This window comes from Myxocyprinus asiaticus, chromosome 2 (genome assembly GCF_019703515.2).
Source record: "Myxocyprinus asiaticus isolate MX2 ecotype Aquarium Trade chromosome 2, UBuf_Myxa_2, whole genome shotgun sequence".
Classification (NCBI taxonomy): Eukaryota; Metazoa; Chordata; class Actinopteri; order Cypriniformes; family Catostomidae; genus Myxocyprinus; species Myxocyprinus asiaticus.
In genome coordinates, this window is record NC_059345.1 from 5,413,061 (window position 1) to 5,431,191 (window position 18,131).

Below are 18,131 nucleotides of genomic sequence, written 5' to 3' on the forward strand. Positions count from 1 at the left end.
TTACAGAAACACCTCTGTTGGTTAATAACAAAGAGGACATCACAAGACCTCTGGAGCTCTGCTTACCTGGGAATGGGTTGTGAGGTGGGGACCACAGGCATGAACTTTGGGCAGTTGGCCATCTGTTCCTGAACCTTTGTGCAAGATGCGATATGTGACCTCATTTTGACCAGGGTGACCTGGGAGTTTGAGAGAGAGAGAGAGAGAGAGGGGTGGGGGTGGGGGGCTTAGTTTGATTAGTACATTTAACACCTTAATTAAAGGCCTAACATTTCTGGTGTTTTCTAGCAATTTTTTTGAAGCCACCAGCACCAAGTCATTTTTTGCTGACTATTTTGCTTAAACTGCTGCATCAAATCACCAGAGTATTGGGTAAAGCAATGTTTTATCGATCATTTTTTAGTATAGAATTTCATCTTGGATTTATTTTTTCAACAAGTTTGTATCAATGCATTCTGGTATTGCCTCCTCTGTAATTGATAGATGTAATGCTGCCTTTGAATTTGCCTAAAACGAGTTGTCTAAAGAGGCAGCATAATCAAGCTGTCTAGCTTTTGGCACAGCCTTTGTATAGGGAGTGCCAATGATACCTTAAAATGCTGTCTATGTAGGCAGCTCACTTCCTTTGAGCATAGTGTGTTTTTTTGTTACTCACTTTTTTGGTACACCCTCTGCACGGTGCCTTATATGAAGAAAGCTGCTTCTCCACGCAAGAGGATTTGTCTACTTTCTTTGGATCGAAAGGCATGCGGCAGAGTGGACAGAGAGGTGATGTCACCTGGAGACACGGCTGTAGACAGTCCCCACAGAAACTGTGAAAACACAGATGACCAAACACATCAGAGAGAGCAGCACGTGGTGAAAATTGAAGATTGCTGGTTTGATCCAATGCCTCCTGCGCGACTATTCAATAGCGGTGATATACTGCTGCTAAATCTACAGGGCCAGCGAAAAGAAATCATATTTTAGTGTTGTGAGATTGCAGGATGAATTGCAGAAAGAAAGATGCAAAATAATTAGGGCTGTCCATTTAATGTGTTCATTGAAAAAATAACGCAATTAATCATGTCCCCAGACCATAATTAGGCATATTCCTACCATCAGAGCAATTCAAGCTTGAAGTACCACCTGTTTTCCGCAGGGGGCAGTTAGCAAAACTCCAGCTATATAGGCAATGCACAGCTGTGCAGACAACAAACTGCACTCAGGCACAAGATGAGAATGTGTTCTTGCATTTAAACACAGCTGGACGGAGCGTAATTCAGAATTCAGTGATCTCGAGACATGTTTCTAAAGGTTTCAAACTACATTTAACTTTACAGAGTGACCTAAAAACACTGTGTTCATGATGCTCAAAAAACATGCGTATAAGACCTTAATGTAAGATAATCTTGGATTGCTTGATGAATTGCAAAATGGATTGCTGTGGACTGTTGATAGGCTTGTGCACAATAATATGGAAATAAATAGTGGCAAGAAAAAGTATTTGAACCCTTTGGAATTAGCTGGTTCATAAAACATGATCTCATCTTTATCAAAGTTACGAACAAGTAAGTGAACCCTTGGATTTAATAATTGGTCGATCCTCCTTTAGCAGCAAAACCCTCAACAAATGAATAGTCAAATACATTGTTGACCATTCTTTCTCACAGAACTGCTTCAGATCAGCCATATTCTTAGGATATCTAGTGTGAATGGCTCTCTTTCGGTCATTCCACAGCATCTCTATTGGGTTAAGGTCTGGGCTCTGATTGGGCCACTCCAAAAAGGTGGATTTTCTTTTTATGTAGCCATTGTGTAGTAGGGATGTAACGGTATGATGGAATACCGTGGTATTAAAAACAGACGGTTTCCATACCGTTGACTTTTCCTTAATGATGGTATTGTGTGAAAAATAAATAAATAAATAAATATATATATATATATATATATATATATATATATATATATATATATATATATATATATATATATATATATATAATAAATGTAAAAAATTCCAAGTAAATTAATTATATTTCCATTTACTAATGGTTCATTTAATAAAAAAATAAAAAATAAATATATGTTTAAATGAAAGATGACAAAGTCGCATCAAAAAGTCACTCTGTCAGACCAGCGGACAGCAGCACATGAGCGCTGTGTAGAACGAAATGTCGGACTCGGAGGAGCCTCTTTTCCCCCCTCCCAAGCGGTTAAAGTCCGCTGTGTGGGAGTATTTCAGTTATTTAAAAGACACAAGAGGCAACATCAGTGTTGACAGACACCCTATTTGCAAAATGTGTCGGAGAAAAGTGTCGGCTCAGTCGGGAAACACTTCAAACATGAAGCACCATCTCCGAGAGCACCATCCCACAGAATTTGTGGACATAAATGTAAGCGAAAAACTGTGAACTGTCTGGTAATCAATTAAAAAATACAGATCCACTTTCATAGAATACATAAGCAGATGCAATACACGTTTACAAGACTAGTTACCCATTATTTGGAATTGGTTTATAAGCTTACGTTGCATTAGTGCTTCTGCTTTCTAAGAGCTTATCTATAACATCTTGAAAGACTAAGGCAATGACGTATTTGCAAAATAATAAAACCCACAGAAAGTCAAATTTACTGTGGTAAAACATTAATATATTACCTACAAATGTGACCTGATCCATCATTTTGGGTCATTTTGACCCCAAAACGCATTTTGAATGAACAAGAAAAGTCTCAGCCATCAATAACAGATTAAGAAAAAAATATATAATTCACATATACAAATTAATGCACAAATGTAATATTAAATTTAACATTTTAGCAATATACTCCTCTTGAATTTATTGTTCTAGTCAAATAATGAATCATGGGCATTAGATAAGGTAAATGTCGCGTGTTAGATGACAAGCCGACTCCCCGCGGTTGAAACACAGATTTGGCATTTTAAATATTTTATGTCTCATTTTGTTGGAGCAGGTCACAAATGTATCTTGTCTGGCTCGATTTGATTTCATAAACTTTTTAAAATTACATCCATTCATTACACTGCAAAAAATATTTTTCTCAAGATATATTAACTTGATTTCATTTACACAATATAATATAATGTTGGTTATAAGGTTTATGCTTAAAACAACGCTCCCGTCTCAGCACAGATAACATAAATATGCTTACTTTTTTGCATCACAACCCTGACTTGATACGGAGTATGAATCTGATTTGACATATATTTTACATTTTTCAATTATATTAAAAACCATTTGACTTATTGCAAACATTTTTGTTTTATTTTTTTATTTTAACTTGTTTTATGATTATCTTATGTTTATGTCATGTGATTAAGAAAGTGTTCTAAAGAAATAAAAAATAAAGTTAAAGGAAAAAAAAAAAAAAGAAAATTCTGTTTTTTTCAGACATGTACCAAACCTAAAATTAAAGGTTTATAAGATAAGCACCATAATACCATGATACCGGGGTATTTTTTGTGATGGTTTTCATACTGTGAAAATTTCATACCGTTACATCCCTATTCTGTAGTTGATTTACTTCAATGTTTTGCGTCATTGTCCTGCTGCATCACCCAACTTCTACTGAGCTTTAGCTGACGCACAGCCACCCTGACATTATCCTGTAGGATATCTTGTTATACTTGGGAATTAATTTTTCCTCGATGATGGCAAGCGGTCCAGGCCCCGAAGCAGCAAGCAGCCCTAAATCATGATGTTTCCATGTTGGTATGTGGTGCCCTTTTTTATGCCATACGTAGTGCTGCATGTTCCCAGTAGTGTTGTGGAGTGTCAAGGTGGACTTTGGCAAACTTCAGGTGCGCAGCAATGTTTTTGTTGGAAAGCAACGGCTTCCTTCATGGTGTCCTACCATGGACACCATGCCTGTTTAATGTTTTCCATATAGTAGACACATGAACAAAGATGTTAACCAGTTCCGATGATTCCTTCAAGTCTTTAGCAGTCACTCTAGGGTTCTTTGTCACCTCACTGAGCATTCTGCGGTGTGCCATTTGAGTCATCTTGGCTGGATGGCCACTTCTAGGGAGAGTAGCCATAGTACTCAATCGTCTCCATTTATAGACAGTTTGTCTAGCTGGGTACAGATGAATACGAAAGCTCTTCGACATAACTTTGTAACACTTTCCAGCTTTATGCAAAGCAACCGTACGTCTTCTGAGATCTCTTTTTTGCAAGGCATGGTCCACGTCAGCAGATGATTCTTGTGAATAGCAAACTCAAAATGTTTGAGGGCTTTTTATAAGTCAAAGTACCTCTAACCCACACCTCCAATCTCGTTTCATTAATTGGATACCAGATTTGCCAACTCCTGACTCTAATTAGCTTTTGTTGTCGTCATTAGCCTAGGGGTTCACATATTTTTTTCAACCTGTACTGTGAATGTTTGAATGATGTATTCAATATTTACAAGAACAATACAATAATTTGTGTGTTATTAGTTAAAAAAGATTGTGTTTGTTCATTAATGTATTTTAGATGAAGATCAAACCAGATTTCAAGACAAATTCATACATGCAGTAAATGCAGGTAATTCCAAAAGGTTCACATACTTTTTCTTACCACTGTATATTGCCTTCCAAAGCCACTTTTTGTACTGTCATCAATTCTTTACTCTGCCACAGTAATGTAATGCATTGTAATCATCTGAATTATTGTTTTTTTAATAATATACAGTATATCATGTTTATAATTATTTAATCATTATATATTGAATTACTGTTATTGCTACTTTCTCAGAAAATATTTATATATGTGATTAATTTGATTAATTAATTGGCTAATCATGTAATTAATTTGATTAAAAAATTAATCAATTGACAGACCTGTAAATAATAAGACACCAATAAATAATACAAATATGAAAATAAATAGACAGCACGTCTTTCTAACACATTTTCTTTGCTGATTATATGTGACAAAATACAGCGTGACCAATGTAGTGAGACTGCAAACTCTTATAAGATGGTTCTTTTTAATGAATGGGTCAAACCAACTCACAGATCAGTCTAGAACTCACAAGTTATCAGCAGGTACACACGGAAAACCCAGTTTTCTCAAAATTCAAATGACTGTTATTCACAAAGTCATTTGTCCCTCGCCTGTTTGCATCTGACATACTTTGATGAGAATATTGAAAGGTGAACAATTCCAGTAGAGTTTTACTGACAAAAAAAGGTATTTTGATTGTTTTTTGTTTTGTTTTTTATTATAAAAACAAACAAAAAAAACTGTTTAATATATCCACAGTTTTCTTGACCAACCACTTGGCAGCACCATGATTATTCTGACTGCCGATGGACTGTTTTCCATTTGCATGGAAATGGATATGGATTGCTTCTCTTTCTCCATAAGAAGCAATGTAAAAACTATTGAAACGACTGATCCTGATGGAGAAAAACAACAATTTTAAGTGTAAGCTGGAGTGAAAGTTAGCTCAGGCTCAACTTGTGCAGTTGTTGGCATAACTTGTCATAACTGCTTCTTGTCATCTACTTACTCGAGTGAGGTACTGTCAAAAGCACGAGCGTTTTTTAAATTAACATCATTATTTTTAATTAATTTTTAAAAGTACAAATTATCCATGTAGTCTCTCAATTTATGAGAACATAAAAGTTGCATGCACATTAATTTTGTAAGAATTAGCAAAATGCAGTTCAAAATAGTTTTAGATGGAGAATAGCATGTCACAACACTAGCATATCTTTCCTGCTATTGTGACTTAGCACATGGCCCTTATATATGGCAACATCAGCAAAAATGGCTGGTGAACTTCTAGTGGTAGCCTTGTCACTCTCTTGACGGATGAGGCAGGCGTTTATTGGACTGCAAAAGCAATGAATCATTCTGGGTTTTCCGCCAATGCTATGCCAAGATTTATGGTGCTGTTGAATCCAGGGCCAGAACCAAACACAAGCACAGAACTGCTGTACTGACTGACTCATGGGGTGCTGGGACAGAACAGCAGGAAGTTTAGGTCAGTGATTAAAGGAATAGATAACCGCAAGGGTTCACGAAAGGTTATTCATCAGGAGTTTGGACTCAGGAATAAAGAACCTTTATTGCAATAGTTATGCGTCAAACACTACTGAAAATAGTAGGGAATAAAGTGCACAGTGAGCTATAAGCCTAAATCGCACAATACATAGTCAATCTTCAAATGATAAAATCACTCACATTAAAGTCAAACAAAAATAATCTAACTGTTACTGCATGCAACGTAACGGAAAATACACAAAGTGCCAAACCTGATATGTGCTCTGCCAGGGCAGGTTCACATTTCTGTGAGGTAGTCAACACTAATACTGTCACGTGGAGTCAGCCTATACTCCTGAGGTTTATTAGCCTCTTCAGGATGCTTTGATTTGTAAATGGTTTAGCATTTAACATGTGAAATTATTGTTTGCACGCCAAAGCAGAAGGGAAAAAAACATTGGCTCATGTAATGAAATATCAAGTGCTGAAACTTTGCAGGGTGAAAAACAATCTGGGATCATGGGTAACAATCACATGAAGTCCTTTTTGCAACCGGAACTTCTTCAAAGAACGTCAAATCTTTGTGGCACCTGTGCTAAAAAAAGCTTGACACAGCACAACAACTGAAGCAGAAGGCAGGTGTCTCGAGATGCGCTTATAAAAAGTTGTTTTTAACTTGACATGTTGTCTTATAAATGTGGCAATCCTTTTCGAGACGGCAAAAAAAAAAAAAACCTGAAATACTGACCCGGCCCGAAACCCTGCGGTTTGTCGGGTCCTGTCAGGCTCCTGTCGAGTTGAAAACCTTTGTGCTAAGTGATGTCATACAATGGCAGTTTATGGTGACTACCCCTTCAAGCTTCAAAAGAATGCAAAAGTATAATTCAGAAGTCTAATAAATTATGAGAAACCAAAATCTAATCTATTATTTAGTGAAAATGTTCACTGACCATTGATCTCCTGTGCGCGTTTATGATAGGGCACGAGAGCAACAGTTCATGTAGCGTCCTCGCGAAAACCCTTCTTGTTTATCTAAAAACAGGTCCTCCACATTAATAATGACACGAGAACACAACACAGCTGAACACGAAACAGAGAACAGAACTTACTAAAAATGTCTGAAAAGTTTGTAGTCGAAGAACTGATGCATTTCTATGCCCAGCCTTATTTTTTGAACAGAGTACTCGAAAATCAAACAGAAACATAGAGAAGAATACAGGCAGCCACAGTTACATCATGTCCTAATCTGACGACAAACAACACCCGATAAAAGGTATATTTTCTATGTTAATCAGAGTTTTTGTCCTAACCAGCAGTGATGAGTGATGGTACATTCTATCAATCGCTTGTTTTCAATTTTCACCATCGCTCAGGGAACTCCGTCCGCTGTGAAATTGCACCGGTCCAAAAACGTAAATAAAATAAGTCAGGGCATAGAAATGCATCAATTCTTCTACTACAAACTCTTCAGACATGTTTAGTTAGTTTTGTTCTCTGTTTTGTGTGCAGCTGTGTTGTATTCTGTTGTCGCTATCGCTGTGGAGGTCTTGTTTTTAGATAAATAAAAGAAAAAAGAGTTTTTATGCCCTATCGTGACCGCACACCAGAGATCAACAGTCAGTGAAACTTTTCACTAAATAATACATTAGATTACGGTTTATCACCAAACCATATCGTATGCTTTTAAAACAATCATGAGTCTCTTGGAATCATTTATTTGGCTTCTGAATTATACTTTTTCATTCTTTTGAAGCTTGAAGAGGTGGTCTGCCATTGTATGACATCATTGAGAACAATTTTTCACAATTTCTCCCTTTGTGTTAAGAAAAATAAAGACAAAATAAAGTCATATGGGGTTATAACAACACAGAGGTGAGTAAACAATGACAGAATTTTAATTTTTGGGTGAACTAATCCTTAAAGGAACCAGAGCTGTTAAGGCCATGTACACTAATTAGGGCTGGGAATCGCCTGGCACCTCACGATACGATACGTATTGCAATACATCACAATATCATAATTTGATTCGATTACAAATCAATTCCAATTTCAATTCCAATTAATTTGGGTATATTTCAGTTATATACTGATGTCTGATGAAGAGCATGTAGCTCGAAACATCACGTTTTTGTCTCTTGGTGAGCTCATTAAATTGATTTGGAAGTAACAGTGTGCCAGCTTGGTTGTGTGTTTACTAGTGCTGTCAGTCAATTAAAATTTTTAATCACGATTAGTCGCAACTTTTTTTTGTAGTTAATCGTGATTAATCACAGATTTTGAAAATTCTGAAATTTGACACTATATATACTTCTTTTCCTGTCGAAATGTATTTATTTCCATCTTAGGGAAGAAAACAAAATGTAACAATATAATGATATATTAACATTTTCCAAACAAAGCCTTTCACAGTATAAAGATAGCGATGCACTAAAATTGCAATTCAAGTAACATTAAACATTTCCCAAACTGGGAGTTTGACTAATTAAAAGAACTAGTCTACCCACAGTTTACATATTCATTTCAATGGGCATTAAATCTCTTAAACTGTCATACTCAACAATATTAATCTGGCAGTAGACTGTGGCTATCCGCTTTCTTACAACAATCGTGATTCGCATTAGAGCGTCAACGCCAGCAGCACTTTGAACTCCACGTGAAGAGTGCCGGCAGACAAAAACATCTCATTCTGCGTTTTCGTGATAGTTAAGACTTGACATGCTTCTGTGGTAATTTAAATGCTTGATTTCTACCACAAGTCCCATCTGGGCTTGTTTTGTACATCAAAGAGCATTAAGAGATCCTTTCTCTATCATTTAATCACAGAAGCGCTGTTGTGTGTGTGTGCGCAGAGATTATTTAATTTGAGATAACGATGTCCGCGCCTCTATCAAAGGAAAGGAAAGAGCGTAACAGCCACGTTATGCTATTTTATGCTAAGCTTGTAGACTCACCTTGGTATAAGGGCTCTGGTGTGTGTGAGTGTTTGTGGTGTGTGTGTCAGTGTAATGACTCCAGGCGGACAAATGACAAAGGTTCCGCCCTGCCCAACATGTGTCGCATTATCGCATTAATCGCGATTAAGAAAAATTAACGCATTAAGCTTTTTAAATTAATTGCATGCATTAACGCGTTAATTCAGACAGCTTTACGTGACATGAATACACAGATAGTTGAATATAAATATCGATACATGGATCTAAAGTATTGATACAATACCATGAGGAAAAGTATCGCAATATATCGATATTTGATTTTATCGACACAACCCTACAACTTATATGTTTTGGTTTAAAAGTGCATTAATTTCGCTATGCTTAAGCCTCTCATCCACACTAGAACAGTGTTTTCCTCCACTGAAAAAGGAGTGTTTCGAAATTACTGTGTACTTTCACTATAATTATAGTATGCAATAGTTTCCACTACTGCATACTTTTGAAATGATGACATTATGAAACTGAAAACAGTTTTCAAACGAAAACAGATTAGTGTGGATGTGGCTCCAAGTCATATCGGAACCAGAATCGTTAAATTCCTTACAATTCCCAAAACATGCACTAACCACTAGAGGTCGACCGATAGTGGATTTTGCCCATATCGATAACTAAGGTGGTGGGAAAGACCGATTAATCGACCAATAGTTTTTAAAATCGATTTATAGAATGTAAAAAAATTTTTATTATTCTTTCCTTACTATGACAGGCACAGACATAGAGGCTACAAGACAAAGAGGGTGCGAAATCCCAGATGCAGTTTATAGTTCAACCAAAATCCCAATAATAATTTGGTGCACAACGCGGGACTTTTAACTATAAACATGCCCGAATCACACCGGGGACTCTTATTTTGAAATGACTGGGACTAATAGAACCAAGCCGTTCTAACTGTAGTCTCCTCCAGCACTGGGCACAGAGGAACACGGAGGAATAAAAATATATATACTGTCTATCGGCAACTATCGGCATTAGGGCTGCACGATTATAGCAAAACTCATAATTGTCGATTATTGCCCTTGATATTGTAATCGCGATTATTAATGTCAATTAAAATATTAAATTACCGTGACGTCACAGAGTAAGCAACCGTGTGGTTCTTCAGAGTAGCAGATTTCAATGGTGGATATGAGCTGCACTCCACAGTTTCTTTTAAGCATCTTTTGAGCATTATATTGTGTTGTATTTTATATTGTAATAATGTTTGTTAAGGTAAGGCAAATAAAAATTATTTTAAATATCTATGGTATAGAATAAATTCAATTATTGCTAAATTACTGCTTAAATTATTAGTCCACGAACAGTAAATAATATGGCATATTCAATATTCAAACTTATTAACAGCCGATTTAAATGACCAAGTTACTGCGTTCAGTAAGCCCTTTGGTGGCGAGACAGGGGACCATACATCCCGTTAGATCTTCAATGGTGATCTTGTTCATGTAAGACCATCGTTAGATCATTTTTGGCCTCAGTGGTTGCACTTTGGAAATTAAAAACAGTCACTTGCGATCGGAGTTTGTGCAATTCGTGAAAATGTTAAATCTACCAATTCCAGCTGCGTGGCAAATGGGTCTTATTAGAGCAGACGCGAGAACAATGATGGTGATTCCTGAAATATGCTATTCATGCCATATTCTTTATGTTGGCTACACCTCCAAAACAAACTTAGAACAGTTCAACAGTTAAGTTAACAAATCAAATTCACTTTGGCCTACTTATTAACATGACAAAAAAAAAAAACTGTTATTACATTTATTATTTTAGTTTTGTCGTGTTGCTCATTTGCAGTGTTTTTAACATCTACGTTCAAAGCGAGCGGTGCAATATGCAATGAGTCCAAAATAATTCCAAAGTGCTTTTCGCTCTTGTTCTACAGCTTCTTTTCGAGTGTCAGGTGATGTTTCTTCAGTATTTATTTTCGTGTGCCACCACGAACAGAGGTGGAACATTAAGTAAGCATCTGGGCATTCAGATGGTTTAAAACTTGCGCATTAGGATCAGTTGTCATTACTGATAGGATGGAGGACTAATCTAAGCGGCTCTGATTGGCCAATGCCGTTTCATTGCTCAACGGACATGTTAGTGATTGGTTACTCAACCGCTGCAAAAAACACGTTGTAAATAGAAACCATTGATGCAACAGGAGCAGACTTAAATCGAATGCTGTAATCGTCAGTTTTCACAATTACATAATCCTGGCAGCTGTAATCGCGATTAGTTTTTTGATTAATTGTGCATAGTTCCAAAAATCAACTATCGGCACTGATTAATCAGTAAAACCGATTTATATCAATCTACCTCTACTTACCACTACTAGGCAATGACTCTGACAACAATTAATATCTAATGGACATGATGATGTTTGGTGGGGAAAATAAACCCATCAAAACCCATTTCCTGTGAAGGAGAATATTTCCTTTAGAGAGTGAGTTGACCTTGTTTCCAGTACTCTCACCCAATATACTGTGCTGGTGTTTGGCACAACAGATGTAATGAGAGCAAATGAAAGCAGGGGCTAAGGCAGGGCTAAATCCCATCAGCTGCCTCTCTGTACAGTCCCAGATTTTATAGTGTTTATAACAGTGCTCAAAGGAATAATTCACCCCAACATTCTGTCATTATTTACACACCCTCATATCTTTTCAAACATCTAAGCTGTTATTTTTTTAGTGGAATAAAAAAATTGAATTCGGAAGACTCTTTACACATCTCTTTTCCAATTTCTTGTAAAGAGTAGGGGTGTAGCCCCGGTGTCCTGGCCAAATTCCCCCCATTGGCCCTTCTCAATCATGGCCTCCTAATAATCCCCATTTATTAATTGGCTCCATAACTCTACTCTCTCCTCTCCACCAATAGCTGGTGTGTGGTGAGCATATTGGTGCACTATGGCTGCCGTCGCACCATCCAGGTGGATGCTGCACACTGGTGGTGGTTGAGGAGAGTCTCCTGTTCACTATGTAAAGTGCTTTGAGTGTAGTGTCAGAAAAGCGCTATATAAATGTAACATTCATTCATTCATTCATTCATTCACAATGATAGTTCATAGTGTGACCATGTCATAAAGCATTGGATTAGAGACTCTGTTGTACCTTTGGGTGTCTAAAACAAGAACACATTTCACAAAAAATTGAATGAGTACAATTATAAGGAGAAACTTCAGTCTCCTCCCTCAAACTCCAAAAAACAAAATTAGGTAAAACTAAATGAAAGATACTGTCCAAAAAGAAAAATCATAATTATGCACTGCTCTCAGCATTTATCGGGTGCAATGTTTTCATGCTCTGTTGTTCTCTCTGCTAATATGAATCCAGATTTTTAGTAGTCTGAGTATTACATTTTCCATTAGACAGCAGATATCTCATTGTCCTCTTTAGCAGCAGAAAGATTAAGAGATGATGTCATTTGGTCTGCTGTACTACAGTCATTATCCTGTCTGCACATTTATTTTCCTCAGTATCTGGTGGGCATACAGCTTTATTAATCAACACAATACTGCTCCAGCCATGTCTCCTAAGCAACCAAATTGGCCCTGTTGCTAGGGAGGGTAGAGTCACATGGGGTAACCTCCTCGTGGTCGAAATTAGTGCTTCTCACTCTCAATGGGACGCATGGTAAGTTGTGCACGGATCGCGGAGAATAGCATGAGCCTCCCCATACACAACGAGCCACGTCATGCACAACGAGCCACGTGATAAGATGCGCGGATTGACGGTCTCAGAAGCGGAGGCAACTGAGACTTGTCCTCCACCACCCGGATTGAGGTGAGTAACCGCGCCACCACGAGGACCTCAATACACAATACTGAACACTATGAACTGCCTTTGCTGTGCCATATCAGAGTAGCAATTAATTTAACATTCCGTACATTTACATGCACAGTCATAGTCGAGCTACAGTCTTCATTTGTGATCCAAGTAAATATGACACAATATCTAATGTAATATTTGCAGGAAGAATGTCAGCCAAGTGTTAAATACAAGTCGCGTGTCATCTCTGTCGTTACGAGCACAAACCCCGCCAAGGCTAATTTTGGTTAAATAACATGTAAACATTCTGAATGAAGCTGAGCTACAATTACAGTACATTATCTAGGTCTTTTAGTCAGACTTCGCAAAAACCGGACTGGTGCAATTTCAATCGGACTAAAGCGTTTACATGACGTTTTTAAAAAGGAAAATTATTGATTAAGTTAGACTGAAATTTAACTTTTAAAGTGCATGAAAAAATACTGTCTAAATATTAGGGCTGTGCAACATGGACAAAAAAAAAATAAAAAATTCATATGGTGATTTTCAGATAGAGATTGTGAATTTCATTGCAATTTTGGCAAATGTTTTTCCTTATTCACACATTTTACATTTAAAAATGTCAGTGTTTAAATTTTATATATACATATTCATATATATAAGAACTATGTAAGAATAGTACATTTGTGCAAGTTACATATATATATAAGAACTATATAAGAATAGTTGCTTGGAATAATATTTTATCATTATTTATGTGAATGCGAATGTATTTTAAAAATGTATAAAATATGGATTTTTATCACCTGAGACAACCTTATTTGTCATTCACCCATTTATGAATTTTCCATGCTCAAAATAGAAATCTTCACTAGTCTCCAGTGGCAAAGCTTGCATACAATCTACATTTTTTCATTCATCTTTCTCTAACATTCGTCAGCTGTGGGTTCCTCTCATCTCCCTGTCATTGTCTTTTCTCCACCTTCAATGGCTCTCACCATCATCTTCTCTCTCAACACAACAGGATTCATGCTTTGCCATCTCATTTGTCTGTGGTGAATAATTCAACAGGTTTCTCAGCTCTGGAGTTAGCTTAGTGTGCTTGAGCGTGTCACTGAAACGGAACATTCAGATCCATATTCCACCAGCCATCTGATACTATACAGCAGGAGCCAGAATCAGCGTTAAATTTAATCCATCTTCTCTTCTGTTGATTTAACAATGCAAAAAAAGACAACACAACCAATGTAGAAATCAGAGGATCCAGTAGTCTAAAGCAGCATCAATTTACACTGCGCAGACAGCCAACCTAGTCAGAAAAGTCTATTTTCATTAAATGCACAGGCAATTTAACCCTAGTACAAATTGCGTTTTACTTCTATATTTATCCTACTTGCACGCAGAGAAAACAAGATGCTATTTGTTGCTATTTACACCGAGTGCAAACAGTATCTACCACTCTTTGCACTCAGTGTAAACTGCTTCTTTTTCACCTAGTGTAAATTTTAAAAACAGCGCTCATGGCGTGAGACACTGAAAAAAAACGTCCACAGAAGAACAAATTCAAACAGGTTTGGAAGAACATGATGGTGAGTAAATTTTCATTTTTAGGTCAACTATTCCTCTAACACAGTATGATTCTTGCAGAACAAAACCAAACATTGGTACCTTAATATTCCAAAATATAAACCACCAAATGAGTGGTGGTGGCGTAGTGGGCTAAAGCACATAACTGGTAATCAGAAGGTTGTTGGTTCGATCCCCACAGCCATCACCACTGTGTCCTTGAGCAAGGCACTTAACTCCAGGTTGCTCCGGGTGTATTGTCCCTGTAATAAGTACACTGTAAGTCACTTTGGATAAAAGCGTCTACCAAATGCAGAAATGTGAAATGTGAATATGAAATGTGAATTCTGAATTAATAAATACATTTCATAAATAGTAAAAAAAAAAAAAAAACTAAATGAAAGAAAACAAGAAAGGCTCTAAAAACAAGGATAAATCCTTAGGGATAACCCTCCTACTCTTGAGATGAACCGCAGCATTGCTCAATCCATGACGTGGTCTATATTCGAGTGTGGGCAGTTCTGTACAAAGCCAAAGACAACATCAGAAATTCAAGCCCACATTATTTATGAGGGCGGCCCACTACAGTTTAATCAATGTGCTACAATCACCTAGTAGGAACATATGCTGGATTTGGTATCAGAATAAGAATTAGGACATCTTTATTCACCTATTCATAACGGCATCTAATCTGTATTCTGCCAGGGCAGGTAGAGCAGGCAGTTCTTTAGAAAATGAAGTAGACATGTACTACCATTTGATTTGAAATCTCTTACCCTTAATATTAAGCAACCTGCTGTCATAGAATCACATAACTAAATTATTTTAACCTGAAGATGTACGTATTGCGGCAGTTTCTTGGTGAAATAAACACTAGAGGCGCTAAAACAACGACTTTTATTCACTTTCACACAAATTACAAGTAAAACGGCAGATTATCAGTTCATAAACATATACTTTTTGCTTTCTTCCTCACATAACCATTGTTCTTTCATTGTTTAACAGTGCCGTTTGCAATGATAAGGCCATTACCACAGGTAAGAACTAGTGATGCACCAAAATTTTGACGGGCGAAAATTCTATTTTCGGTTTTTGGCCGAAAGATTTAAAAAGCCCAAAATCTCGGATGAAAATCAGAACAAAAACTGCTACTTTAAAATCAAGTAACAGAGACACTGTTGGTATTTGCATTACCTAGTTGCCTATTAAAATCTACATTTCCAAAAGTAGCCTAATGAAGCGATCGCTCTCTTGAATATTAGTGCATTAATAAAGAGTGTTTTTCCATGCGTATTCAGCGGCTGTGAGGCCGTTTAGCTTGAGCCACCATCACATATCATTGTAATACATCCCCACCTACATTTTGAGCCGAGCTGCACTCTAAATCAGCGGTGTCAAACACAAGACCAGTTCAACTCGCTTTGCATCTGCCGCTCGCAGTCTCGTGAAAACAGGCAAATTTGTGCTTTTCGTCTGAAACTGGACCAATAAGTGACACTGTCACAGATAAACTCTTTCCCCACACACAACAATATTGATAATATGGATGATGAACAGATACAAGAAAAGCTTAGAATAGGAAGATATTCTTTTGTCCTTTGTTGTGTATTCATAAGTACTTTATTAGCACTTTTGGAAACATATTTGATTATGTTAGGCAAAAGTCAGTTTATATACAGTATATAGGCATATATACAGTCTATACAGTTGAAGTCAGAAGTCTACATACACTTAAGTTGAAGTCATTAATTTTCTAACAACTCTGCAGATTTCATATTAGCAGACTATAGTTTTGGCAAGTCCTTTAGAACATCTACTATGTGCATGACACGAGTAATTTTTCCAACAATTGTTTACAGACTGACTGTTTCACTTTTAATTGACTGTATCACAATTCCAGTGGGTCAGAAGTTTACATAAACTAAGTTAACTGTGCCTTTAAGCAGCTTGGAAAATTCCAGAAAATGATGTCAAGCCTTTAGGCAATTAGGCAATTAGCGTCTGATAGGCTAATTGGCTAATTGGAGGTGTACCTGTGGATGTATTTTAAGGCCTACCTTCAAACTCAATACCTCTTTGCTTGACATCATGGGAAAATCAAAAGAAATCAGCCAAGACCTCAGAAAAAAAATTGTGGACCTCCACAAGTCTGGTTCATCCTTGCGAGCAACTTCCAAATGTCTGAAGGTACCACGTTCATCTGTACAAACAGTAGTATGCAAGTATAAACACCATGGGACCACGCAGCCATCATACCGCTCAGGAAGGCGACGCATTCTGTCTCCTAGAGATGAACGTAGTTTGGTGCAAAAAGTGCAAATCAATCCCAGAACAACAGCAAAAGACCTTGTGAAGAAGCTGGAGGAAACAGGTAGACAAGTATCTATATCTACAGTAAACGAGTCCAATATTGACATTACCTGAAAGGCTGCTCAGCAAGGAAGAAGCTACTGCTCCAAAACAGTCATAAAAAAGCCAGACTACAGTTTGCAAGTGCACATGGGGACAAAGATCTTACTTTTTGGAGAAATGTCCTCTGGTCTGATGAAACAAAAATTGAACTGGTTGGCCATAATGACCATCATTATGTTTGGAGGAAAAAGGGTGAGGCTTGCAAGCTGAAGAACACCATCCCAACCGTGAAGCATGGGGGTGGCAGCATCATGTTGTGGGGGTGCTTTGCTGCAGGAGGGACTGGTGCACTTCACAAAATAGGTGGCATCATGAGGAAGGAAAATGATGTGTATATATTGAAGCAACACCTCAAGACATCAGCCAGGAAGTTAAAGCTTGGTCACAATGGGTCTTCCAAATGGACAATGACCCCAAGCATACCTCCAAAGTTGTGGCAAAATGGCTTAAGGACAATAAAGTCAAGGTATTGGAGTGGCCATCACAAAGCCCTGACCTCAATCTGATAGATAATTTGTGGGCAGAACTGAAAAAGCATGTACGAGCAAGGAGGCCTACAAACCTGACTCAGTTACACCAGTTCTGTCTGGAGGAATGGGCCAAAATTACTTATTGTGAGAAGCTTGTGGACGGCTACCCAAAATGTTTGACACAATATAAACTATTTAAAGGCAATGCTACCAAATACTAACAAAGTGTATGTAAACTTCTGATCCACTGGGAATGTGATGAAAGAAATAAAAGCTGAAATAAATAATTCTCTCTACTATTATTCTGATATTTCACATTCTTAAAATAGTGATCCCAACTGACCATGGATAGGTAAATTTAGACAGTCTTAAACTGTAGTATTTGTCGTGAAAAAAAAAAAAAAAAAAACCTAAACACATATAGAACCTTTAACTGCAACTTTCACAGTTGTCACAAAAATGAAGTAAAAGATTTGCCCTCATATGAATCTATTACATTTTGGTCATAATACCAATTAGTGTTACTACAGTAAAAAAAAAAAAAAAAAAAAAGTGATACAATTTAGTAAAGGTGATGATGTGTAGTTTAAAAAGTCTTGTAATTTATGTTGATGCATGGAACAGTGTTGTCTCCCCATTTTTTTCATCAGTGCTGTTTATAATTTGAAGGTTGTCTAGTTGTTTGACTTCCTTTACAGCGCTGTAGTCCAAAACAATCTGTGTTAAATTTCTAATTGGTTTCATGAATTTTGTGGCGTGCACCGCAATATCGAGGGAAGCCTGGTTAAATCCTGCATATGATCCTCTCTGCGCTATTCTATCCCTGAAGCGTGCATAATGAGGGATATTGTGTGGATATTGAGGGAACCCTCTTTGATGTGCATGCTCCAGAGATAGGATAGCGCATAGCGGTTCACTTGTGCGAGTGGGTCTGTGATGGCTTGCATCATTGTACCCGCATTTGGT

General features: G+C 37.2%; 1 protein-coding gene across 2 annotated transcripts in view; it reads right to left on the minus strand.

Moving 5' to 3' along the window:
- LOC127454255 (E3 ubiquitin-protein ligase RNF166-like) overlaps positions 1-18,131 on the minus strand; it is a 44,313-nt gene that overhangs the window by 16,449 nt on the left and 9,733 nt on the right. For both annotated transcript variants that reach the window (XM_051721338.1, XM_051721329.1), the window contains exons 2-3: positions 656-812; positions 67-179 (exon numbers count right to left, since the gene is read on the minus strand). In XM_051721338.1, coding sequence (XP_051577298.1) covers positions 67-179; positions 656-812 — 270 coding nt within the window. The remainder of the gene's footprint in view (positions 1-66; positions 180-655; positions 813-18,131) is intronic.